Genomic DNA, 26,128 nt, shown 5'->3' on the forward strand with positions numbered 1-26,128 from the left:
TTAGTGTCAGCAGTTCTAAACAGACAATTCCTATATTTAGAGGAGAATGTTCAAATCATCAGTGATGGCACAGAGGAGACTTGGGATCCTGACAGTACATCAGTAGGGGTGGTTGAACTCTGCTTTCAGGCTGCCAGTCTCATACCTGCGATTCTTCTCACTCTTTAGAGCCAAGACAAATGTCTGTTTCTCCTGGAGCACATTTTGAAACTAAACAAACAACTTAGTGACTGCATCCTTGGAGTTGGGATGAAAAATAAATAGAGAAGGCAACAGAGTTTAGGTCCAGGCTTAAAGCTGAGGCTTCGTACTGACTTAAATCCACAGGGAGCTAGTTCCCAAAAATGTTTTTTTCTAAATTTAACTTTCAGATGCCACTGACCACAAGCCATACCAGCACAGGCCATCTTTCTGAATTGCTTTATAATTATTATGGAGTGACTGTTACATGAGACCAGAGGCATAAGAGTATCTGATATAAGCGCTTTCTTGTAGTTGTTTTTCTCTAAGAGTCACAACTGCTTGTTTTTACTGGTTCTGAAAAAAACCCTGCCTGTTGCCTGCACTTGTTTTCCCCCTCGTTGTGCAGTCGAGGATGTGAAGTCTTTAACAGGACAAAAATTAAAGGTCAGTTTAAAAATCTTCAGAAATCAAGATGTCCCTAAAGATAAGTCCAACGTGAAACATCCTCTTGGCACAGAATTGCTACATGCCCTGGAAAGCTTAACACACCCTTGAGTGCACACCCTTTTTTGGCCAGGTATTATGGGGACAAGGGCCAGGTGTGAAGAACGTACCTGAGAGCCTGGTTACACTGGAGCAATCCTGTGGAACAGTGGAGGGAATTGGAAATCTCAGCCGTGCTCTCCTGGGGACTGTGAAGCGCCTGATGCTGAGATGTAGAGAGGGCTCTGCTGTCAGACTCTGCTTTACTGTCTCATCAATGAGCCTTTCATAAGGGCAGCCTGGGCTGCCTTTTTAAGGCTCTCAGCCTAACTTTGCTGTGGCAAAGTGACCATTGCAGCTCAAGGAGGTCTCACCAGCTGACAGGAAAATGTTGGCTGGGATTTGTCCTCACGTTCCACTAGGAGCTGGGTTTGGAGACAGACGTAGGATGTAGCAGGGCTACAGATACAAAATTGTTTGTACATTTTGTCACAAACATCTCTTGCTGTCAGAGGAAAAAAAAAAAGTCTGGGTGATAAATCTGTCTAGCAATTTATATTGTGCTCATTTCCGTGGCAGCTCTGGGACTGTGTCAGACTGTGTTTGCTCAGCAAGCGTCCCTGCACGGGGAGCTGAGAGCTCCTGGCCTTTTCCAAAGACAAAGCAGAGTTGGAAAGATACCCCTCGCTGAGGATCACAGGGAAACATTCCAGTTCCATCACTTTATCCAAACGAGGCCTTTGTGAGCATTGTTGTAGGAACTCCCTTCCATTTGTATAAGAAGGAGGAAGGTCTGTCTTTAACTGGGCTTGCAGGTTTTGCTGAAGGGATGGTGAAAAGTGTGTGTTGGAGCTACAGCTTAACACAGGTCCCTCTGACAGCTCTGCTGGGACATTCACAGCTGCTCTGTGCAACTCTTTGCTGCTGAAACTGTTGGTCTGCAGGACATGAACGCCTACGGTTATGTGGGAACGCTTGGAAAATGAAGTTGAATGACTCTTTCCACAGGTGCCCAATATCTTTACAGTTTAAAACTGTCCAGTTGACAAAATGCAGCAGCAAACCATTGTGCCCCTTGGATCTCTTGCCCAGGAAGGGGAGCTGTCAGCCTGCCTTCTGCATTGGCACTGCCCATGTCGTGCTTCAGGATGTGGCTGTGTCTTTTCCTGCCCTTTCCGTGTCAGAGACGTGCTCAGCCTTGCTTTGCAGGTGTTGTTCTGTAGATTTAAAAGTCTGTGTTTTTTGTGCCGTGAAAAAAAAGCAAGGGCATGACAGAAGAAGGACATAAGGACACAGCAGCTCTAATTTGTACATTTAGTTTCTATTTTGGGCTGTGGGAGAGGACTCTGCTCAGCAGAGGAGTCACAGGTTAAATGCTGTCCCTCTCTGTGGAGGGGAGCCCTGGGTCACTGTGTGTGAGGAGCCCTGCTCTGCCCCTTCTGTCCCTCCTCAACACTCCTGTCCATCCTTCTCTTCCAGACTGCAAACAGTTTAGTGCTGATCTGGCCTTATATAGTAATTTCCTATTATTAGAAACATTTCCTTGGGATCTTGCTCAGGGAGTAGCAGAGGGAAATCCTGTTTCCTCCATCTAACATGCAGGCAAAGCACCAGTGTTCACTCTTTCCTTATCTAGTGTGCATGGAACAAGAAGTTTTTGTTATGATATGCTTTCCAGTCTTAAGCCCTTTCTAACACTGAGCCTCTTTTCAGAAATGCAGGAAAAGAAATGTGAAGGAATAGGAACTGTCAGTCACCAGTGTGAGCTGTAAAGTGTTGTCTACAGCTCGTATGTTCCCTGTTCTTTTACATCATCTTTTTCTCACTCGGGTTTCGTTGTCTAATGCTTTGGAAAACCAATTTCTCTCTTTTCGTGTTGTTTTGTGTGAAAAGTGGTGTGCTAGGATATTTCACCTGAGTGTGCCAGGGATGGCAGAGAGCCAGTGGCTGTGTTAAAAACAAGGAACAGCTTTTAATTAAGGAGGGAGAAGTTTTTGTTCTGCATGCAACGAGAACGTGTTTTGAAAGGCGAGGTTGGTCACTGAAAGCACAGAGATATGCACAGGCTTTGAACACTTAATTTTTCCTGTGAAAACATTTTTTCCCCTTAAAAGGAAGATGTAGGTCCTGCCACTGGGAGTGACTGTTTGGAAAGTCAGTCGGGAGGAATGCACATGAGCTGAACTGAGTCAGGCTGTTTGTATTAACAGCTCCCTCCGAACTGCTCTCGGTGCTCTTGCCACAGACACTGCAGGGGAGCTGCTTAAAATGATCCTATCAAAGCACAGGCAGAGCAATCAGAGGGAATTAACTGTTGTTTTTAAACTTTGCTATTGAAGTTAGTGCAACAATTACTGTCGGAATCAGGATGGGCAGAGTGTGTTTGTAAAATCAGCTGAAGAGGCGACCGGTCTCACAGCCCCATAAAACACCGGCAGAGCCGTAACACGCGTGAGCAGGAGCAGCCACAGGCATGAGACAAACTGGCATCACATTAAGGGCATCTGGTAATTATAAAGTGGGACTTTGTTCTGATGGTCACTGTCAAAGCCAGTCATCCCTTTCTGTTTCACTGGTTCAGCAGAAAGCAACAACAAGGAAAATTTATCTTAATTTGTTAGATTAACCCAGTTTCTGTTTTCGCTCACGTCACAGACCCAGAATTATTGTGTGTGTGCGGGAGCCATAACTAAATACGAGCCCTGCGTATGTGCTTTTTAATCTGCTGCTTCTCAAACACATCCATCACCAGGAGCACCAAAACAGTGAACAGCCCTCGCAGAGAAAACGTAGGAATCCAAGGAGAGGTGTGCATCTCCAGCTTCATTTTTTGTAATATTCCTTTTTTGTTATTTATTTGCGAAAGACTGTGCTTGGGAAGAAAAGACGTTTAGTGTTCTCACTGTCGAAGCTTCCTTGGAACAAACAAAACCAGTATTGACAGTTTTAGGCATTATAAAAGCATAAATTAGAATCCAAAATAATAATCTAAATATTCTTTGTCTTCTGGTTTTTGAACCCTTTTGGCCACACCTCACGTATTTTTAAGGTTTTGTCTGTAATCCTGCAAACAAAGTCACACAGAATCGGAGAATTCAGTCATGAAGTTTGCAGTAAAATTAAGGAACTTTCACCATCTTGAAACACCTTTTGAGTGAGTATAATGGGCTTTTGATTTAACCTTTCTAGGTGTGCGGTTTCATAACTGGCCAGGAATGTTGTGTCTCCGGGGATCAATGTCCTGTGTTCAAACTTGTGTTCCCGACTACTTGTTTGGAGCACAGCTGGCTGCTCTCCACGTAGGGAAAGAGGAGATGCATTAATCCAGACAAAAACAAGGTAGAAACCAGACAATTCTTAGCAGAACTAATGATATGGGGAGGAGGTTCTGCCTTGTTATCAAGGCTGTTACAACATTTAGCATTGGCTCTTTGACAGGGCATTGATTTACCCAGTTATCCTGCAGTCACATGTTCATTCCCTGCTGGAACAGGGCTTTTTTCCTAAGCAGTGGGACAAATGTCCTTCAGAACCTTCAGTTTCTTCTACAGGGTGTCTTAGGAATGTGAGGCATTTTAATCAGTTTTGGATCAGTGTAATCTGGACAGCAGGACATGGGTGACAGGTTAAGTTTCTATTTTTTGGTGAAGATGTTCCTCTGACCTGTGAGAGGAAGGGCTCTCAAATTCCTGGCCTGTTTAGGGTGGTTTCTTTCCCATGGTATCTTTGCCAAGTGCCTTCTAATTATGGAATGCGTGTTATTCTGTAGTTCTTTTGCAAGGCAGAAATAATGAATATTATAAAAATCCAGAAAAAAAAGGCTGAGAGATGAACTTGACATCTTTTGCTTTTGGAATAATGTAGATGTGATCCACGTTGATTTTTGAGTAGCGTGAACCCAAGCCAGCATCTTGTACCTCCAGATTTCTGTTGTGCAGTGGAATCTGCACAGCACAGGGGAAGACTGGTTTGTTGATGTTGGTTTCACGAGGCCAAACTCTTTGTTTTATTTGTCAGCAGAGCCACTGCTTGCGGGTGTAGCTCAGCAAGTCCCGCTCGGCTCTGGGAGCCTGTCGGAGCAGGGCTGACAGGAAAGGTTTCCAGTCCCCTTGCTTTGAATGTGAAATTGTATGCAGGGAATCAGCTGCTTATCAGCACCGAGCAGAGCAATCCCAGTGCTCTAATCCAGGGTTTATATGAGTCACTTCTAACTGGTGAGGCCTGGAAAACTTGATTCATACCTCTGCCTGTAGTTGCCTGTTGTAGTGATCCAGACCTTGCCAGCCGTCCTCAGCAGAAATCACAGACAAGGGCTGGGCTCTGCTGCTGGAAAGGAAGAGTCTAGTTTTATCACCTTAATAATCCAGGATCAAGATCTTTTAAAAGTAAAATTATGCTGGTTATCTCTGCTTTCCAACTATTTTTTTCCCCTCCTAATTTAGGCTAACCCACATGCGGGAGTGTTTTCCTCGCCAACAAAAGTTGGGCAGTGGTTTGACTACAGAAAAAAGCATTTTGAGTAAAGGTCTTGCCAGTGAATAAATAAATAAAAGGGTTCTCCTGCATTTAAAAAAAAAAAAAAGCCAAGGGAAATGTGTAAAAAACATACTTCTAAATATTGGGCTGTTGTATATTCTTCTCTTATGTGGCATTTTCAGTGACGTGTTCTGAGAGGTGTTAGGAGATGTAAACTAGGGGAAAGGAAGTTGCTTACATGAAGATAACTCTGGTAATACTTAAAATTGTAGCAGGACTTTTACTGACTGTTTGGCTACAACTAGACGGATTTGAGGAGTGATGGTGGAGCACTGACATTCTCCTCCTGAAGTTTTAGAGCCACTAGGCTACAGCTTTAATTATACCTGGAAAACTCCTGGCTCGGGGCTCACCGTTATGATTCAGTAATGGCTGATGTGGCTCAGTTTGGGAAATATGGCTTATATTGCCTTTGATCTTACCTGTGCTCCTGCACTGAGATGGGGCTTGGAGTATTATTATCCATTTCCTTCAGTGTTCTGACTGACCAAAGCTAAACCCACCTCTGAAATGTGTCCTGAGGCTGCCTCTGTTAATAACTCACCCAAGTGATTGATGATAAGTGAATAAAAATCCTGCCAAACTGTTGTTGTGCAAGCACTGAGAGGTCCTGCGAAGGATTTTCAAAATGGAGTGTGGTGAGGGCAGAGGAGCTGGTGGCTCCCCAGCGCTCCCAGAAGCCAAACTCCATCACAAATCCTTGGCACATTGTGCCTGTGCTGAATGACACCCCCGGCAGCGCGGGATCTCTGGGATCGATGCCTTGGGCCAGAGCTAATTAGAGGGGAGTGCTGCACCCAACCACTGACAACATCTGCTGCGTGTGCTCGGTTTTAAATAGCCTCCTGTGTGAGTAGTGGCCGTGCATGGCCTTGTAGTGCTTTGCTTGGAAGCTTTTTAGCTTTTTGCTTTAAGTCTTTTTACTTTAGAGCTCAACTTTACCCTTTCTGTAACAGAACTTGAACAGGATGCATTTTGATAAGGAGAACAAACAAACAAACAAACAAAACCCCTTTTAAGCAGAGCTGACTGCAGGTGGTGCCAGTCATGAAACATCAGCAGTTAAACCTGGGAATCATTTCATGGCTCTGCGTGTTCAATGGTTAGAGAATCTGCCTGACAGCCCATAATGTGAACTACCTGGAACATCTGAAGGGTGGTACACTTTGGCTGGGCTTTGTAACAGATCTATAGCTTTATTTGCTATACTTGTAATTCATTTTACTATGACTACGTAGCTTAGTCCATTGAGGAACAAAATAATTAATAGAATCATAGAATAATTTTAGGTTGGAAGGGACCTGTGTAGATCTCTGGTCCAACCCCACTTCCAAGCAGAGCCCATTTAGATCAGGTTGCTCAGGCATTGTCTGGTTGAGTCTTAAATATCCCCAAGGATGGAGTTTCACAACTTCCTGGGCCCCCTGTTCCAGTATTTGACAGCATTCACTGGGAAAAAAATTTCCCAATAACTCACTGGAATTTCCCTTCTTCCAGCTTGTGTCCATTGTCTCTTGTTTCACTTTCCACCTAATGCCAGCAAAGGTTGTATATACAGTATTTTTGTCAGAATGCCTGTATCTCTGAAGGGATGGGGTGGGGTTTTTCACACTCTTGGTGTAGCTGTGGCCATAAGTAATTTTGTGTGAAACCAAACTGATGGGCTCAGAGACAGCAAAATGTGCTACTTGTGTTTGCAAGGGCTGGGGACTAAGGGCAGCAGTGGCTGGAGTGTGTCCTACAAGAAGGGTCTTACTTGGTAATGCAGGTTATTTTGAGATGGGGACCTCAAGGACCTCCATACACAGCATGTGGTTTTTGGGGGTGGATGCCTCAAAATGAATCTGGAATAAATTACTACTGAGCCACTGTGCTGGACAGGCCTTGGAGCAACCTGGTCTGGTGGAAGGTGTCCCTGCCCATGGCAGGGAATTGGAATGAGGTGATCTTTACTGTTCCTTCCATCCCAAACCGCATCCTACCCCTGGACGCTTTGTGATCCTTTGGTTTGCTGAGAGGGTGATTACAAGTATAATTTTAAGTCCAGGGGTTTTGCTGTGGTTGGTGTGAGTTGGGGGTGGGGTGGGGAGCCCTCTCCATGCTGCTGTTTCAGTACAATGACTTGCTGTACCGGAGCATATCCTGTCTGTTTGCCGTGGTCTGTGTGCTGGGCTCTGCACCAGGTTTTCCAGCGCCTGTGATTACTTTTCTTTCCGTTTTTCCCTGTCATTGGGCAGCGGGAACTCCGCAGGCAGAGCACAGCTGACTTCTCTTGGACTGCCTCTCATGATCTGTGCACGTCGGTCTCTCCTCGTTGGGAGGGGAGGAGAGTTCTTCGCCTTCTCCTTGGAAAACGCCCTCTCCAGGATGCTCCAGTAGGAGCTGGTGGGAGGGAGTGAGTTCTGACTGCACCGAAAATGTCATGAAAAAAAAAAAAGGCAACTGACAGAAGAGAGAACTTGTCCTCAGATTGCTGCTTTTTGCAGCAGCGTAAACTAAGTGTCTGCAAGTGCTGCGGGAGCTGCAGGAGGCAAAAATGAAGTTCAGAGGCGGGGTAAGATTTATTTAACTCTTCTGGTGGCTTCACAGCTTTCAGATGCGTATCTGCTCTGAGAAGAAGGGGGAGATACATTTTCGGGGTTTCAGGACATAAGTGAAATGCTTCAGCCTACTTTGCAAAAGACCCCTTCACTGGAAAGTTATGTGAAAGGGGGTGAAATGGGATAAAAATGCCAGGAAATACCTGCTTGGAGGAGGAAGCCAAGGTGGGAGTTGAGAAAGTGGGAAGAGAGGGGGAAAGTTGTGCTCTTAGCTAGGAGAGAAGAAAGGGTGGAGCTTTTTCTTGGGTGGAAGGGGTACAAGGATGGGAAGGTGCTGTCCTGGGGTTGGGCTCTGCTCCTGCCCTGCCCAGGGACCTGGGCTTCTGTCTCTGTGACTGCCATCCTAGGGAATGGCAGGAAGTACCTGCTTAAGGACTCACTGCTGCTCAGTTCCTCCAGGAATTTACTTCAGGAAAACTTTGTCCATGTTTTAGCAGCAACCAGATGCCTGGCTCTGTGTACTGCATCTGCTGCAGCAGGACAACCCCGGGACCTTGGGAAAATGAGTTTGTGGCAAAAGATTGAGAGGACTAACATTGTTACCTGGAAAAAGAGATGAGTAGGAGAGGAGGGAAAAAAAACCCATGTCCAGCAGTGCCACAGAGAAAGCAGCTTGTGAGCTCCCTTTTCTGTGTTGTAGCTTAGGAAGAGGGACATTCAGTTAAGTTAAAAGTTGCCAAAGAGATGCAAAGATTATTTTCATACAATGTATAATTGGGCCACGGAATTCACTGACTGTGGAAGATGTTGAGGTCAAGAATGAGGGAATGTTACAAAAAAGTGTGTGGGCTTTTTGACTGCTCAAGGCTTTAATTGGTAAACTTACCAAATTTAGGAAGAGAAGGATTGAAAACGTCACGTCTGTAGATTTAAGCAATTCTCTGTTGAAGTCGAGTTAGCATGGAGCTGGAATATCCCATACCTGCTCTATCCAGAGATCCTTGCATGTTTTCCTGCGTAGTCTGGTGTTGACCACCACCTGAGAAAGGGTCTTAGTGATGAAGGGAAGGGGGCAGAGCTTTTGGAGGACCTGCTGAATCCCTCCATGCAACAGCACATCCAGAGGTGGAGATGACAGGGATTGAGAGGCTTGTGCTTGGATTTCTATTGGCAAGGGGGATGCTGGAGGCAGGAAACCTCTGTACAGCTGTGGGCATGGAGAAAGGTTGTCAGATGTGATAGGTGAGAGTGTGACAGGCAGAGGTGTTGTCTGGGGTGGTGCTTGATGTTCTCCGAGAGAACATGTGGGTGTGGAAGTGCCCTTCACATACCCCGGGAACACACGGGAGTGCTTGTTCTGTTTGGAAAGTTTTACTATCTTTGAAAGACATCGTGGTCTGAAATGGTTGTGTGGGGTGTGTGGAATCCAGTGGGGAAGGGGGGAGGGCAGAGTGCTGCAAGAGTAACGGGGTGAGCCCTGTGGTGTGGGCAGTGAGAGACCAAGGGGAGTGTGGCAGTGACCGGAACAGGGAATGGGGGTGCAGGGGGTACCCCATTGCTGCAAGGGGCACGTCCACCCCCTGGCTCTTATCTGTGGGATGGCATCTGAGTTGCTGCCCCCACTCACCTGCTCACTCTGATCAGCATCAAACTCACTTGCAAGGGCAACGAGCTGAGATTTTGGCTTTTTTGCCTTTTTTTTTAATGCTGTTTGTCTTCTGAAGCTGCTGTGGGATGCACAGGCCTGTGGTCACAGGTAGTGCTGCCAAGCAAACTGTCAGCAGCATCATCTTGTAACCAGCAGCAGCTTGTGTCCTCTGCTCAGGAGCAAAAATGTCAGCTCCCTAAATATAGAAATTCAGTGTATTTACTTTTCCAGCCCCGGTGATCTTTCTGGTTTGCCCTCGTTCATTTTTCGTGCTGCTGTTTTATATTTAGCCTGTTGATTGAAATATCAACCTTCCCCCTCTTAGAGGTAAACATTTTTCCTCTCCTTCAAATCAGTTCTTACAACTGCCTTTTCCTTTTCACTGCTAATTGCTTCTCTTCCTACCTTATCCCCCTGCAAAGTAAAATGTAGAAAATATAATTATGTTATTAACATTGGACAAATTATATTACCTGCTTACCATGCATATCTCCGTGGCTTCGTTTTGTTTCTGGCCCATCATAATTTACACTTTTAATTTCCATTGGAACTCCTTAGATATATTCTTACTATTCTAAATCTTGCAGATGTCAAATGTCATTGACTAATGTATTGAGTCACAATTAATTACAGCAACATCTGCACCCACCATTACTGGTTTTCTAAAGATTAAATTTTGCATTCGCAGTTTAACTCCCTGTGTCCTACCTGCATTTGATAAATACTTAAAATGATTCCCACAGTGTGATCCATTGCTCATACTTCCTATTCTGCTTTGCATTTTAGGGTGAGAGATTAAATGACTCTGGAGGTTGGAAAGTGAGGGAGGGAGAACTTTAACTTTGAGGTAGTTTGCTAGTGAGGATATAACAAATCTTTGTGAGAGCAGAATAAACTGGCTTCCCCTGTATTTCCAATTATTTTAGGTTTTAAAGTGTTTCAATTTGTCCCTACTTAAAATATGGAGGAACTCAAAATAATTACAAGAATTAGTCAAGTATGTAGCATTTCTGTTTCTTTAATACAATTTTTGAATGGTGTATCCCATAGTTAAATCCTTCCAACATCTCGTTTAGGATGGGAAGTATCAGGGAGGGAGAACCAGGTTCTGAGCATGGCAAGTGCTCCCTGACTCCAGACATTCCATTGTTGGTGATGTATTGCTCTAAAACAAGCAAAACTAAAATGTTATTCTGCTATAAATGGCCCTTGAGTGGCAGCTGCTGACATGGTAACTTTTTTTGCAAGTTAAAGTTGTTTCCTTTAACTCTGCTGGTCTGTGTTATCAGAGTCATTACCTGGTTTTGATCCCAATCCCTCTGACAGTTCTGATTTTCTCAAGCTGTCTTTTGGGAAATCAGTTCAAAAGCAAAATAAAACATTTCCTTTTGTTATTTAATTTTTCCAACTAAACAAGCCAAACATGTGTCATATAAATAATTAGCTCAGCTCAGGTGGCTTCAGAACAGGCAGACCAATCCATGTGGTTGGTCGCAGAGGATTTTTATGGGAGAGCTGGAGCTGCCTCTCCGGGAACTTCTTTCCCACCCAGCTGTTGACTAACAGAGTTGGTTGTGTCCAAAATGTGCAGCTGATTTTCAGTGTGGCAGGAGGAAGGAGGGTCCTAAGTGGCTGCACTTCAATCTGTCAGGGATTCGCTGGCACACAAGTGCTTGACTAAGATCCCTTGGTTCCGGTCCACCTCCGTTGTTTTCATTATTGCTTTTTCCATGCAGAGGGAAAGGGGAGCTATCCCATTCTGCACCTCGGGAATTGAGGCCCTGGGTAAAACAGTTGATTTCTGTCTGCTCTGCTGTCTGGCCCAGGCCGTGTCCAAACCCTTTCCCGGGCTGTAGAGTGGAGTAGAAATCAAAGGAATTTTCTTTCCTTCCTGCAGCTTTGGCATGACAGCGAAGAATGTCAGACTATCCAGGAGACAAATGTTTTTTAACTGCCACCTCCCCACAAGAAGTTCGTTCTTGGTTCAGACTTGTATTGTCTTCCAGAATCTAATCTGAATTTCCCTTCCCACTCACATTTGGTTCTTGCCTGTTCTTCCGTTCCCGGCTTTGTAACTATTTCTGGAACCTGCAGATCAATCATCTTCCACTTGATACCAAGATAAAGGTGCCTCTTTCCATATGGCACCCGCTTCCTGTGGTTATTTAAGTGCAAGTCTCCTAAATGGATACAATCTAACCTGTAAAAATCCATTGCCAGAAGAAAATATTAAAAGATACGATTTTAGATGTTGAAGCAGAAATCGTGTTTAGGTTGGGACTTTTCTTTCTAATTATGGAGTTTCCCTGCTCCATCCAAAACCATCCACTTTGAGAACTCCAGGTGTTTTCATGTGCATCACTCATGGATGCTCCAGGAAGGAGTGGGAGTTGCTGGTGCTCCAGGTGCTGCCTGTTCTCTCAGTGGTCAGCAGTGCTTGTGTGTCTGGAATTGCTGTGCCAACATGGACTGCCCAGGTACCCCTCTGGGAATGAGTCCTTCTTATACCTGTTGAGCTGGGTGTTCCATGGCCATGGACCAGCTGATGGACAAAGCCAGGGGGAACTTCTTGCTCTGTTCACATCAGCCCTGAAGCCCTGTGCTCGTGGCAGAGTTTCCCTCCATCTTCCAGCACACAAGAAAATTTCCCCAGTGTCCTCAAGCTGACTGACTCGGATACTCGGGATTTTGTTGTGCAGAGCAAAAGGTCCTGTTTTTCATTGTTGAGGTGTATGAGCTCTCCAAGTCCTAAGCAGAGGAAAAACTTTATCATACTTTGGCATTTAGTTTAAAAGAAAAATATGTGTTTACACCTTCACAATACCGTGTCAGCGATTTACTAGTTCAGTTTAGGAAACTCTTTGGTACAGTCTTGAGTGGTTTTGTACTCCCAGGAGCTCAAAGGTATTTTCTGGTCTTGTTGACTCTTGTATGAATACAAAGAAAGGCTGGAACCTCAGCCAATGTAAACCTGGCTCTGCAGGCTGCATTCAGCAGCACCAATTTACACCAGCGGAAAGTCTTTCCCAAAATTTAATCACAGGGAGGGAAAAGGCATGTGGAAGTAGTACCGTGTTGGTAATTGCACTGGCCTGGTCCCCACCATTCGGGAGTGACGGCTTTTCCCTTCCTGGCCGGGAGCCACTGTTGTGCTGACAGCTCTGGAGAAGAGATTAAAAGCAAAGAGTGGGTTAAAATAGTGTGGGAATGAGTCCCTTGAAACGGTACCATGGAGTGGGTTTGAGAAATCTGGTGGCAAAAGTCAGCTTGTGCACTCTCGGGTAGGAGTGACCGTCAGGACAGCGGGTTTAGTGCGGGATGAAAGGCGAGTTTGAGGGAAGGCACGGGCACTCCTAAGCCCACAGGCACCAAGATCACATGGAGATTGCTCAGATTTTTGTCTGTGCTGGGTGTGGCATTAGTACTGTGTAGCCATCCTGCGATGCTTGGGATCCTCAGCCTGGGCCTCCTTTTGATCCCTTTAGGCCGGGCTCAGCTGCACATGGTGGAGCTGACCTAGATAACTTGTTGTCAGTGGGCACCTATGCTCCCTTTCCTCCTTTCCCTGGGTCTGACACTCACCCAATCCCACTGTAAGGTGATTCAGCTCACGGCCTGGACAGAAACTACCAGCTTCTCTTTTCATGGTCTTTGTTTTGCTGATTTAGTGACTTGCATTGGTTTGGGTTAGAGACAGGTCATTGTGTAAGCTGGTGCCAGGGAAGCAGCAAAGCCCAGAGGAGGGGACATATTCAGTTTGGTGCTGAGCTCTAGGCTGCACCTGACCTGCCTCTTAGGTGGTTGTTTCACAAGCACTGAAAGACAGCAGGAACTGACCTTGCAGCTGAATTCTTGCTCATCCCTGACTCCACTGTGGTTCCCCATCACCATATCTGTGGCCACTGCAAGCGATTACATGTGGAACCAGTGTGGGAAAATGACCTGAATTTAAGCAATAAAAAAAAAATCAATCTGAGTTAGTTTTAATCCCTGTCAGATTTCCAGTCTATCTTATTGCACAAGCCAAAGGGTGCAGCTGCACAGAGGGCAGGAGGGATGGTCCCTCCGCCTGTTCTCACTGTCACAAGGGCTCATCCACCACTGCACTCTCGTAGCAGCTTCCAGAAAAACTGATTTTCGCAAGGAAAGGTCTCATCAGACCCTCACAGCTTGTGTTCTCCTAATTATCTGGAATACACACCCCTGCCACAGGGCTTTTGGAGTTGTCCAAGCTGATCTCTTGCCTAGTATGGGGCAGAGGATGTTGTAAGTGAACTGTACGTCAGCGGGGGGAGGTTTGGCACAGAGAAATCTCCAAGGGAGCCAGTCCTGTCCATAGGCAAACTGCTTTAATGGTTAATTAGCTCCACTGTAACAAATTTAACTCCCCAGACTGGATTTTCTAGCACTGATTTACAGCCACCATATTTGGTGTCTGCCTGCTAACAGAAAATAACTAACATTTTAGTTATTTTAATTTATTCAGTGCCTTACTGTCACACTCATCATTCAGCAGGAACATATGGTCATCACTGTGATTATTTTTTCCTAAATAGTGTCTTCTTTCCCTGCTTCCTTCCTTCTGCATTACTGGTCTGTTTCCATTTTGCAAAAAGGATCTATTTTCACCTCCTTTTACATTGCATCTGTTGAAGTTATTGGCAGTCAAACAGTTAACACTGACATTTGAAGCTGGTGCTAGACTTGGACATATGCAATAAAGCAAATGAGCAAATGCTGGCACTGAGAAGTGCCTATTGCTCAGCTGTGGGTTATGGCTTATGTTTATATTTGTGTTGAACTTGGGCTTGGGAGGGTACAACACTGAGTAAAGTTTATATTCTGGAGAATCTGACTGCAGCACGTCCCTCGATGGGTAACCTGGTCACATTTAATTATTGCTCAAAAGTTGCATTTAGTTGTGTTGTTTTGGGGGGAGGGGAGGTTGGTGTGTTTTTTCTTTTTAACAGACTGTAAATTTGAGGTAGTTATTTTGTTCTCACGGAGAGAGCTGGAGTTGAATGGGAAGACAAAAGCATGGAGGAAACCGAAGCTACTTGGCCTTAAATGCCTGTCCCAGGGGAGGCGGCCGGAGCGCAGCTCTGTGTGTTGTCAGTGGGGTGGATTGGCTCTTCCCTCGCCTGGATGTGGACAGCTGGGATCAGTTTGTCCTGGGCTGAGGGAGTGGCTGATGAAAGAGCTGCTGAAACTGCTAAGTGACGTTTTCTGTGAAAGTCTTTAGGATTATATAAACTTGGATTAACTGTGCGAGGGTGGAAGTTTCTCCTCAGTCGTTTCTGAGGCAGCTGTGTTTTAAGGCTGTAGTTATAAACTTACCCACTTGAAAAGTAGTTATTTTCTTTTGGTTTTGCCTTTGTTCCCATTACCTTGTCCAAAACTTGCTCCAGGGCTGCACTACTCTGGCAGAAGAATTCTAATTTCTAGGCAGAGTTTATTTGTATGTGATTTATCTCTTTTTCTTTTGCCAGTGTTATCCTTTATCTCACTACCTTCCTTTTCCTGGGGTTATCCCTTTTCACCTTGGCTAAGAGGGTAGAAGAAAACAACAGAGCATTTTGCTGAAGCTGTGGAGGAATTAGCTTGGAAAATTTGGGGCATTTTAGAAAGATTACTTGATGACAGTATCTGTGAATCCCTCCCAGACTGGGTCTTTCCAAGCTTAGAACTCAGGCCTTCCAGACCATGAGACTAATTGGAAAAAAGAAAAGAGGAAATCAAATGATGTTTCTTTGTGGTATTTGAGCCATTAGAGTGGATCTGGATTTGAAATTTCCAGAAGGAACTAATTTTCCTATCTGAAAACTGCTGGTTTCATGCAATCACTTCTGCCCAGGCACTGGACTTGTGGGGAGGAAACCAGTTAGTATTTGTAGAAATAAACAAAACGACATTTACCAGTCATTTACCAAATCAAAAACATCACTTACCAATAAATGATTGGTAAGTCAAAACAACTGCAGGCTGAGGGAATTTACACCCATTTGGACCCAAATTTGTACTTCAGCAGCTCTTGCCTTTATTACTGTTTAACAAAACTTCAGGTAAATTTTCTTCGGACCAAGGCTGGTTTTGTTTTTTTTCACTGCACACTATCGGTCCCTGTACTCTGAACACTGTTATATCTTGAGAAGGAGCAGAAAGAAGAAAACCAGACAATGTGAATCAGCAAAAGTCACCTACATCATTGTGTAGGGTTTTGGGTCTGAATGACACTGTTGAGGGTCCAGCATTCCCAGTTTGTGACGCTGCTGCAGGAGAAGGTGTCTGTGTATTGCTCCTAGTGTGTGAACATCTGTGGTGTTTGTGCCAGTGATGGCAACATCCCAGAATATAACAACATTCTCTGCAATGCATTAGTGCTTTAGGGGGATCATTTAGGAGAAGAGTTGCTTGCTGTGAGGAGTTTGCAAAGCAGGAAGGATTTCAGAATATGATAAGGAAATGCAGACAGGTGTGAGGCAAATGGTTCAACACGTCGTATCTCCTGTCTCTGGTTTCTGTGGTGTCTCTCATCTTGAACACCTTGTACATCATCTCTCTGTTGTGTAGAGATTTTCCGGGCAAGTAACAACTGAGTCACCACTCGGTGCACATTTCCCCTCCCTGTTTTAGTACGTGAGGCTGAGTGAAGTCAGAAGTCAGCAGATGAGTGTTTTCCAAAGATGGTTGTGTCTGAACCCACATCACATCAAAAATGTAACCTTTAAAAGAAGGTCAGGGAATAGAAGTTGCTTGATGCGTGTTAGTGTCACAGTCTAAATTCAGTGGCGTGGGATGCAGAAATGCCCATTTCTCGTTTCTTCTAAATTTTCGCCGAACTTTCCCATTGGTTGTCTTGTAACAGCTTTTAAATTGGTCAGCAATGTGAAGCTGTTTGCTTGTGAGATGAATCATCATTAGTCACAAAAGATTCCGTACCTCGAAACGGCTTCCCGTTGTGAAATGAGATAGAGAGGTGGAGAGAACACATTTCAGTCTCACTCCTGCTACAGGATGCCTGGGAAAGGAAATCCAAGATTTATTCTCTTTATCAAATGCTTGTTTGATTGATTGATTTAAAGTTGTTGGAAGTTTAGCAGTAACTTTTCCCTCATGCTGTCTTGTCTTCCATCAAAGCAGTTGGTGTAAGCCAAGTCATCAGGTCTTGGTACACACTGAGTAGCGTTTTCAACAGTAGCAGTGGGATTGTTCTCATATCCATGGCTGTCCATGGATAATTGTGGTTCTTGTGGATGGGGAGAGCTGCTTGAAAACCACAGGTATCCCAACCTTCCTCTGCTCTTGGCTGCAGGGATTAGGAGCTAACGGCATCCGGCTGACCATGGAGAGCGCTCTGACCGCCCGGGACCGTGTTGGGGTGCAGGATTTTGTCCTGCTGGAGAACTTCACCAGCGAGGCAGCATTCATTGAAAACCTGAGGAAACGCTTCAAGGAGAACCTGATCTATGTGAGTAGCAGTGACAGACACCAGAGTGTTCATCGGTGACCTGAATGTGGGTGTTTGGTGCAGAAGACATACCCAGCTCTGCTCTGCGGTTGGCTTTGGAGGTGGTGGTGTCAACTTTCACAGACCATTGCTTGTGTCAGAGCTAGTCTGGGATACTGTCATGTTGACAGATGTTGGGACTCCCTGCAGTGCTCCCATTGAGGTCTCCTGGCATTTACAGATCTTGCCAGCACTGAAAATCCGATTTTCACCACGTTCTTCCACGTCATGAATTCACTCACTTCCAGCAACCTCAGACTTGAACTTGATCCTAAATGTATATCAGAAATAATACAATATTCTTGCTGTTAGGAGCACTAAAACCGTTTGCAGGTGCTGTTTATCTAGCAAGGATCCAGCAAGGATAACATGTCTGGCATAACTCCAGCAGTGTCACTCTCACAGTGCTAAGAGGTCACTGCCTCAGCACCCTTGGCCTGTTTGGAAGCTCCTCAGGAGCATCCCCAGGGCAGGCACTTGGCCTTCAGAGAAGTCTGAGCTCTCAGACTCTGCTGCCAGACCGTCTGTAACCTCCCTGCTTTTTGTTCTCTTTTCCAGACCTACATCGGCTCCGTTCTGGTGTCTGTGAATCCGTACAAGGAACTGGAAATCTACAGCAAGCAGAACATGGAGCGGTACCGCGGCGTCAGCTTCTATGAAGTTTCTCCTCACCTGTGAGTGAGTGGCCTGTGGGTAACAGAGCAGTTTGTGCCATTCCCACGCAGGTGTGAGCAGCAGTGACGTGTGAAAACAAGCAAATAGGACTTTTCCTTGCACTGAAAATCCTAGGGATATAAAGGACCCTCCGGAGGGTGTGGTGTGAGGCTCTTTCTATTCCTGTTCCTGTCTCCAAAGAGGATGAGTTGCCTTTGCAAGAGCAGTATTTGGAAAGGGAGTCGGTTCCTTCCTGGCTGGAGGAACAGAGTTGCTTGCCCCTGGCAGGACAGGAGTTCATTGTTCCAGGGTTACTTGGGGTCTCCGTGTCCGGGCCGTGAGTTTCCCCAGCACAGGGCTAACCAGGGGAAAGAGTGTGTCTGGTGTGTGTGGGTTTCTTTCCTACCTCTGCTGGTACTGCCTGACCAATATTTATCTGGTATTTCCCTTGTTGCTAAGATACCGTCAGCCTGTTGGAACAAGGAATGTATTTATTTACATGGTCTGGCCTGGTGAGTGTTCCCAATTTCCCATTAAAAAAAAAAAGATTTTGAGGTTTAAAGTTATTTTTGAAAGCATTTGAATTTTTTTGTCGGACTGAATGGCTGAGAGCTGAGGCCACATGGCTTCAGAATGTTTTCTTTCGGGACCAAGGGCCAAATTCTGAGCACCTCTTGGAGGGGTTTTATGTTGTATTCTGGTTTGGGGTTTTTTTTAAGAAGTCTTGGAAGAGTAAATGATATTATTTTTGAGTGAACTATTTGGGTTGTTTCTTATTGCTGGCACATAGCCCAGGTGAGTAAACAAAACAGAATGCGCTGCAAGCACAGAGAGGGGGAGAAACACCATTACTTGGGAAAGTCTAAACACTTGAAGTTGTATTTTTTTATGGTAAAAATGTGATTTTTATTGTGTGAACCTATGTGGGGGAAAATTAAACCTGAAAAAACCCTGCATTCAGACCTCCTCAGTTCTCCCCTTGGTGTAGATGTTCCACTTTGACCAGGGTGTTCTTGAAGGGCTTCTGTGTCCTTAGATGAGAGTTTTGGGACTCTCTGGAAAATCCTTGGGACTGTGGCTCTGTTTTTCTGTGTGCAGTAGGTGCAGGACTGAGGATGATGGGCAGTGCTCATGGGTTGAAGCATTAAGCAGATGTGCTTTAATTCCTGTATGTGCTACACTTAAATCACAGAGCAGCTGATTATTTCTTAGGCTGTTCTCTTTTCTTTTAACTAGTCCCGTAAGAAGTTGTAAAATGTGCAGCTCATAAGTAAACCCTGGAGAACTGTGGTGCTGGATACCACTGCTGCTCCCACTGGGAAAACAGTGTTTTTCTTAACTGTTTTTACCCTTCCATTAAACACCCCATTGCATTATTTATTTACATTGCATTATTTGATGATGTATGCATTTAAAATTACTCTGAGGAGCATCGAAATGCCCTGTCTGCAGTGTAGTGCTCTGGGCTTCTCCTTTTACAGTAATTCAGGTGTCTTTTTTCTCTCTTTCTCCTCTTTTAAACTAATTCTAGAAAGCCAGAATTCTTCAAGATGTCTGTTCCAGTGTCAAACTAGTTTAAGTCTAGGCCTTAGCTCTGGGTTCTCTGGGAAGTGCGTCACGTTCAGAGGAGGAAAGTTATCCCTGTGGGCTTGGAACACAGCAAACTTCTCAGGGATCTGTCACATCCTGTCCTCTTTATGGCCTGCCAGGGGCTTTGGAGATGGGGGCTGCAAATGGGACCATAAACATCTTTAACTGAAGTGATTCTGTGTGTGCTGTGCGTGACTGCTGGAGCTCACAGTGCCATAAACCACCCAATAAAGGCACGCAGTCTAGAGGCAGTTCTTCAAATTTAAATTAAATTTACATTTATTCAGCTGTTTTCAAAATGCTCCAGAGGCAGAGTTTGGATGGGAAGAGAGGGATGTGATGTGTTCACTGGGGTAAGTGTGGAGTTGTGTTGCTAGGTAGCTCATTGGTGTTGCCTTAGCACCAAGTATTAATAGACCTGAGAAGGCCACGGCTGTTATTTTGCTGTGATTATTTCTAATTAATTGCACAGCATGAGAGGTGAAAAAAAAGAGGAAAATTAAAAAAAAGCAAAGCTACCAGAAGGTTGTCAAGCATATGAAGACAGGATATCTGCTTGATCACCACATGTAAGACAGCTGAAAATATTGTTATGGAGATTGTCTTAGATGAGTTGTGAAGGGCTGATGCTTCTCTTTTACTCTCTCCCATTGTCCTTTCCCTCTCCCTCTATGAGCAGTTGCCACCATTGTTACTCATCTTCCTGCTCTCTGGTGTTTTAAGAGTGTATGTAACTGTGTGTAACTCTTGGCATGAAATCCTATCTGGTCTGTGATGGGCAGGAAAAGAGAAGGGAAAGAAAAAGCAGCAAAGAGGAAGCAGGGACAGGGCCAGACCTGGCTTGTGCAGGCAGGAGGTGTTTTGGGCAGTGCTTGGCCTAAGGTGGAGGGTAGCTGAACCTACAGGATGCTGCTTAGTCTGTGCTGGCTCATCCAACTCTTCCCACTATCCAAGAGAAGCTGTGAGAGGTTGGGCTACTCTGGAGTCATATTACAGGGTCCACCCAAATAGCAAAGTGCAGCTGTGACTACCTGAGTGTGTCATCACTGAAAAGATAAGCAAGAATAAACACCACTGGCCAACAAGGTGTTTCCTGAATGTTAAGCTTTTTTGTCCTGGGGGACTGATGTTGAGAGATCATGTATATTTAGAAAAGTTAATCTGCACCATTTAGTCAACTTCTGCAGAAACTTCTTTTGTCAGAGTCAGTTTGTGAAGGAATTTGGTAATTTGTGCTGTCACCCTGCAGAAACTGGGCTCAGTGGTCAAGCTGTGAATGGAGTGATCTCCTGTGTCTTCACCAGTGTGAAGGGGCAATATGGTCTCACCCAGCCCATGGACTGGGGCAGATGCTTCTTTTGGGGTGTGTCTGCCCGGAGTTCTCAGTGTGGGATAATCCTCTCTGAGGGGTCTCTGCCCTTCACCCGAGGACCCACACCAATGCCTGGCTGTCATTGTCCCGCAGCTACGCGATTGCAGACAACTCCTACCGCTCCCTGCGCACGGAGAGGAAGGATCAGTGCATCCTGATCTCCGGGGAGAGCGGGGCTGGCAAGACAGAGGCCACCAAGAAGATCCTGCAGTACTACGCTGTGACCTGCCCCGCCAGCCAGCAGGTCGAGACCGTGAAGGACCGACTGCTCCAGTCCAACCCCGTCCTGGAGGTAACTCCCATGGGAACCTGGCACTGAGTCACAGCAGTGACACTCACATTTTCCAGCTGAGGGGGTGGTGGAGGTGGGACCCCACGGGACATGACAGAGCAGAGAGCGTGTCCTGGGAGTGCTGGGTCATGGTGTGTGGGCAGATCATCTGCTCTGCACACCGGGGAATCCCGCTCTGATTCCAGGCCAAAGGAATGGCTGGCTGCTGCTGAGCTCGCTTGGCCCTTTCCACTCCACTGGGAGGAATTCTGGCATGGCCGGGGCTGCAGGGAGAGAGGGGAGTTTGGAGTGGGAAGAGCTCTAGTTCACTGGGTCAGTCTGCAAAGGCAGGAAGGGGCACACCGCAGTGGGCAGTGGATAAATGCGTTTGTGGGTTCATTTTCTGGTGCTGTGGTGTCCTCTAGTGTCCAGCCCCAGCTGTCTCTGTAGTGCCCGGTGATATTCCTGCTCCATGCTCAGCTGGGTGCTGTGTCCTGGGAAAGGTGTGCTCCCAGGAGCAGGGACAGCCCTGTCCTGTTGGGATAGAGCCTGTTGTCAGTGGAGCTGCGGGTGGCTGTAACAAATGGCTGTGACGAAAGAGGAACCTTTGAAAAGACTGTCAGACATGACATATGTTGTCAACAGTGGACCAGCATTAAAATAAGCTTTGCTGAGGGGATGGAAGTATTTTCAGAGGATGTTCCATCTGCAGTGCTCGCACTGGGTATAAAGATCAACCTTAGAATTCGGGGAGCAATCTGCTTCCTTCTTGTTTTTCTTTGCAGAAAGGAAAATCCTGGGCTTTAGTGGCTGTAAACAGATAACTAGCAGCTTCACCAAAGTGTTTATAAATCATCTTATTTGGTACTTATTTATTTCTCTCTAATCATTTTCATTTCAGGCCTTTGGAAATGCAAAAACCCTTCGAAATGACAACTCCAGTCGATTTGGGAAATACATGGATGTGCAGTTTGATTACAGGGTAACTTGAAATCTGTTTTGTACCTTGGAAGCTGTGCCAGTCATAGCAGTTCTCTGTTGCCTGTGTGTTCTTGTACTGATGTGTGTGTGGAGCAATTGTTTTGCATTTCCTTGATGACAATGTGAGCAGAGTCTGTGGTAGCAAAGTTTGCTTCCAGTGGGTTTATAGTACTCACTCTCCTTTCTTTCGTCCCTTATTTCTCTACATAAGGAGACAGTGAGATTAAATCCTCTTATTCCTAGGGTATATGTGCACTGTGCAAATGGATACTCCTGGACTAAATCCACATAATCCAGCTGTGATCTGAAGATAATCTCTGTCCTGTGTAACTTTGCACAGTGTTTGTTTCCATTCTCATCCCCGGTGTCCCACACAGTGCAGGATCTGAGGAGCTCAGCATTGCCATCCTGCAGTCCTTTAAACATCTCAGGATACAATCCCTCCACACTTACAGTTTTGTGAATATCTTCTGAGAAGGAATTTTACACAAGACAACATGCCATTCAGTGTGTTCTGTGGCCAGGATTGGTGTAATACCATGTCATTGTCACTCAGTAGCTCATTTTGCATGCACTTGAGCACCCAAATCACCGTGTTGTAGCTGAAATAGAGCTGACAGATGATTTTCTGTTTTTTTATGGGCTTTTGTTTCAGATCCTATTTGTCTTTGAATAGACAACCAAGAAGCAGAATTATTTTCCTTTATGTTGATGAACTGTTTCAATGTACCTGGTTTGATTTAGGGGGCTCCTGTCGGGGGCCACATCTTGAACTACCTCCTGGAAAAATCCCGAGTTGTGCACCAGAATCACGGCGAGAGGAACTTCCACATTTTCTACCAGCTGCTAGAGGGAGGAGAGGAGGACTTGCTGCGGAGGCTGGGCCTCGAGAAGAACCCACAGCAGTATCACTATTTAGTAAAGGTGAGCATTAACCAGGAATTCTTATAATATTTTTATATTATAGAATCAAGATATTCTCGGTTGATTTTGTCGTTTCTTTCCCTCACTTCAGAAATAACTCTGAGATGACTGCTGTAAAAAGAAACGTATAACAGAAGTACGCTGAGCATGGATAATGTATCTTTGACAATTATTTATTTATTTGTGTCAAACTGTGGTTTTTTAGGGTCACTGTGCAAGGGTCAGCTCCATAAATGACAAAAACGAGTGGAAGATCATGCGAAGAGCCCTATCTGTTATCGGCTTCAGTGACAGTGAGGTGGAGGTGAGGCATGTTTGGAAGCACAGTTGATTTTCCTGCTTTTAAAGAATTTTTCTGCTTTGATTTGGGATTTCTGATTGCAAACAAATCAGAGTGAATCAATTCAGAGTGAATGTATTCTCTACTGGAATCCTGAAAAAGATGCAAAATGTTCTCGTGAAATGTTAATTAACACAAAAACCTCACTGTGTGTTCGTTTCATCATCCTGACTTCTGCCTCTTGCTTCCATCCCAGGATTTGCTGAGCATTGTGGCCAGCGTTCTGCACATGGGGAACGTGCAGTTTGCTGTTGATGAGCAAGGAAATTCTCAGGTCACTACAGAGAATCAGATTAAATACCTGGCTAGGGTGAGTATCACCAGTTAGGGAGATATTACAGGAAAGGTGAATTGTGGCAATTTCCTTATTTTGAACTTGATACCATCATATAATTTTAGAATATGATTTAGAAGTTCTCGTAAATTTTACTTTTGTTTGACCTAAATAAAATGCAAATATTATCATCAAAACCCTTTAATTGACATCCTCTCTCTTTACCACCTGATCCACCACTGCCTTGTGGTTTTCACCTTCAGGCAGAGAGATAGGAATAAGACTCTGGAGAAGAACTTCAAAGAAAAACCCACCTTTGTGGCTTTGCTTGGTCAGTTCTTTGTGCCAGAACCATGAAGCCAATGTATTTGTTAGGTCATATCACTGCCAGAAAAGAGGGGATGTGTGGGAGAAAAGGGAGGGACTGATGCTGCAGAAGACTTGCAGTGTGAGTGGGAAACAAAGGGTTGGTTCACTGGACTGGGGTTTTAGGAAGCAGACTTTCTGATGTCTTAAAACTATTATTGGTAAGTGGAACATACTGCTTCAAAAATCAATTTAATATCCCACTGCTTTGCAGCTTCTGGCGGTGGAAGGCTCTGTTCTTCGGGATGCACTGACCCACAAGAAGATCATAGCAAAAGGGGAAGAGGTAAGAACAGAACCTGGGGATCTGGGAGGCACATGGAATTAACACACCTCGAACTCTCATACCAGAGCCCAACAGTCCCTTCTCACTTGTCAAAGGACTCAGTGCAGGAATCCCACAACCCGCTGGTGACTGTTCATCTGGGAGGGAGCGCCGGGAGCTGAGCCCAGACAGGCTGTGGAGTGGCTGTTAATTAATGGTGAACCAGGGGAGTGGAATCTCTTGTTGGAGTGGATGTTGAGTGGCTTTTGTCTCCTCCTGCCTGCAGCTGGTCAGTCCCCTGAACCTGGAGCAGGCGGCCTATGCCAGGGATGCTCTTGCCAAGGCTGTCTACGGACGCACCTTCTCCTGGCTGGTGAACAAGGTCAACAAGTCTCTGGCTTACAAGGCAAGTGAACCTTTTGTTTCTTGATATCCAACCACCTGTGAAAGGAAATTCCAAATCTTTTAGCTGCAAAGCAGTAAATGCAAGTTCCAAGCCTTAGTGATTTATAAATTGTTCTCCAAATGAAGCAGTAAATGCTGGAACTAAATGATCAAGATCTGGTGATGGATTGTAGCTGTGAGTACAAATCTACATTTATTTTTTTCTCTATTGCAGGATGAAAAGTTTCCAGGCTGGAGAAGTACAACAGTTCTAGGATTGCTTGACATCTATGGATTTGAGGTTTTCCAGCACAACAGGTTTGTTTCAATCGAGGTCTCTTGAGTTTTGAGTAAACTCTGCATGACTTCATTCATTACAGTGTTTCTCTACTTTGTGATTCAAGACCTTATTCCATCTCTGGTTCTCTTAATAAGAGAAAGAGGTGGAATTTAAACTTCAGGAAATCAGTTGGAAAACTGATAATCACAGGGATTCTAACACCTGGGGCATCCAGCTAATAATTAGCATTTACAGCCAGGTCAGTCTGGAACCTCTCTGAGAGACAGCAATGAACAGACTCTCAAATTTGAAGTGTTATTGGGCACTTACTAAAAGTTTCTGTGTTCCTCCATATTTCCATCCTTCATGTTTCACTAAATAATCAACTTACTATATTTATACAGCCAGTAAATAAACATTTCACAAAACCTCTTCCATTTCTGTTGATTTACTATATTCATGCTGCTCCCTCTGTTTCACTTGTGGTACAGTCTTAGTGATTGTTTTTCTGATTTTTATTTGCAGCTTTGAGCAATTTTGTATTAATTATTGTAATGAAAAATTGCAGCAGCTCTTCATAGAGCTCACGTTAAAGTCAGAGCAAGAGGAATACGAGTCCGAAGGCATCGCGGTAAGAGCCAATGTCATCCCTTCACTCTCTCCTTCCCAGCACCTCCCCACTGAAATTTCCATGTGTTTTTCCAGCCTAGAGTTGTTTTCACCCCCAAGTGTGATTTCTTGTCTTTGCAGTGGGAACCGGTTCAGTATTTCAATAACAAAATAATTTGTGATTTGGTGGAAGAGAAATTCAAAGGCATCATTTCTATTTTGGTGAGTTGAAAGCACCTTTTTAAATGAAAAGTTTGGGGCAATGTAGTGGAAAACAAGGCCAAGAACATAGAAATAAAATAGTTTTATGTTAGGACTATTTGAGCAGGTGGGAAGAGCAACAATACACTGAACAGCAGTGATACTATGAAAAGTCATTGTATCACCTCCATGGGCTCTGGGGAAAGCAGCTCCCAATCCAGGCAGTCTGGAAGGAGGGAATTGTTTTCCTTTTCAGCTCAACAATTCTTCACTCATTGAAATCAGAGCTGGTTACCTGTGGAAAGGCCAAAGGGCCAAACTGGGGCAGTGTTTCAGTGAGACAGTCAGGGCTGGTCTGGGTGCCAACAAGCCCAGTCAGAAACCAGTCCTGGAATGTGTGTGTTTGTAGGATGAAGAGTGTCTGAGACCTGGGGATGCCACAGATACAACATTCTTGGAGAAACTGGAGGAAACTGTGAAAAACCACCCTCATTTTCTCACGTGAGTGTTCCCACAGCTGAGGGCAGTTACACTGGTCAGATCCAAGTGTGTGAGAGAGCCCAGAGCTTTAGTTATTCCTAGAAAACATTGTACTCATGGTGTGTAGAGCAGTAGCATCCTTGGTGTGCTGGGTCCCCCATAAAGGATGATCAAGTTTTCTTTTGCAGAGATTTGATTGTGATTTAAGATAATATAAAATAAGTTGGCAATACTGACTGC

At 45.0% G+C, this 26,128-nt stretch overlaps 1 protein-coding gene across 5 annotated transcripts in view; it reads left to right on the plus strand.

The window, feature by feature from the left end:
* The window catches only part of MYO1C (myosin IC), a 54,863-nt gene that overhangs the window by 18,333 nt on the left and 10,402 nt on the right, over nucleotides 1-26,128 (plus strand). For 4 of the 5 annotated variants that reach the window (XM_027691196.1, XM_027691194.1, XM_027691197.1 and 1 more), the window contains exons 2-14: nucleotides 16,703-16,858; nucleotides 17,456-17,571; nucleotides 20,607-20,805; nucleotides 21,686-21,766; nucleotides 22,510-22,689; nucleotides 22,895-22,993; nucleotides 23,226-23,339; nucleotides 23,884-23,955; nucleotides 24,221-24,340; nucleotides 24,554-24,636; nucleotides 25,124-25,229; nucleotides 25,349-25,429; nucleotides 25,818-25,909. In XM_027691196.1, the coding sequence (XP_027546997.1) occupies nucleotides 16,703-16,858; nucleotides 17,456-17,571; nucleotides 20,607-20,805; nucleotides 21,686-21,766; nucleotides 22,510-22,689; nucleotides 22,895-22,993; nucleotides 23,226-23,339; nucleotides 23,884-23,955; nucleotides 24,221-24,340; nucleotides 24,554-24,636; nucleotides 25,124-25,229; nucleotides 25,349-25,429; nucleotides 25,818-25,909 (1,499 nt within the window). Of the gene's footprint in view, nucleotides 1-7,483; nucleotides 7,757-16,702; nucleotides 16,859-17,455; nucleotides 17,572-20,606; nucleotides 20,806-21,685; nucleotides 21,767-22,509; nucleotides 22,690-22,894; nucleotides 22,994-23,225; nucleotides 23,340-23,883; nucleotides 23,956-24,220; nucleotides 24,341-24,553; nucleotides 24,637-25,123; nucleotides 25,230-25,348; nucleotides 25,430-25,817; nucleotides 25,910-26,128 lie in introns of those variants that run through there. The other variant, XM_027691198.1, reaches the window with a different exon arrangement.

The sequence above is a fragment of the Neopelma chrysocephalum genome, unplaced genomic scaffold (assembly GCF_003984885.1).
Source record: "Neopelma chrysocephalum unplaced genomic scaffold, ASM398488v2 Primary Assembly neopelma1_82, whole genome shotgun sequence".
NCBI lineage: Eukaryota > Metazoa > Chordata > Aves > Passeriformes > Pipridae > Neopelma > Neopelma chrysocephalum.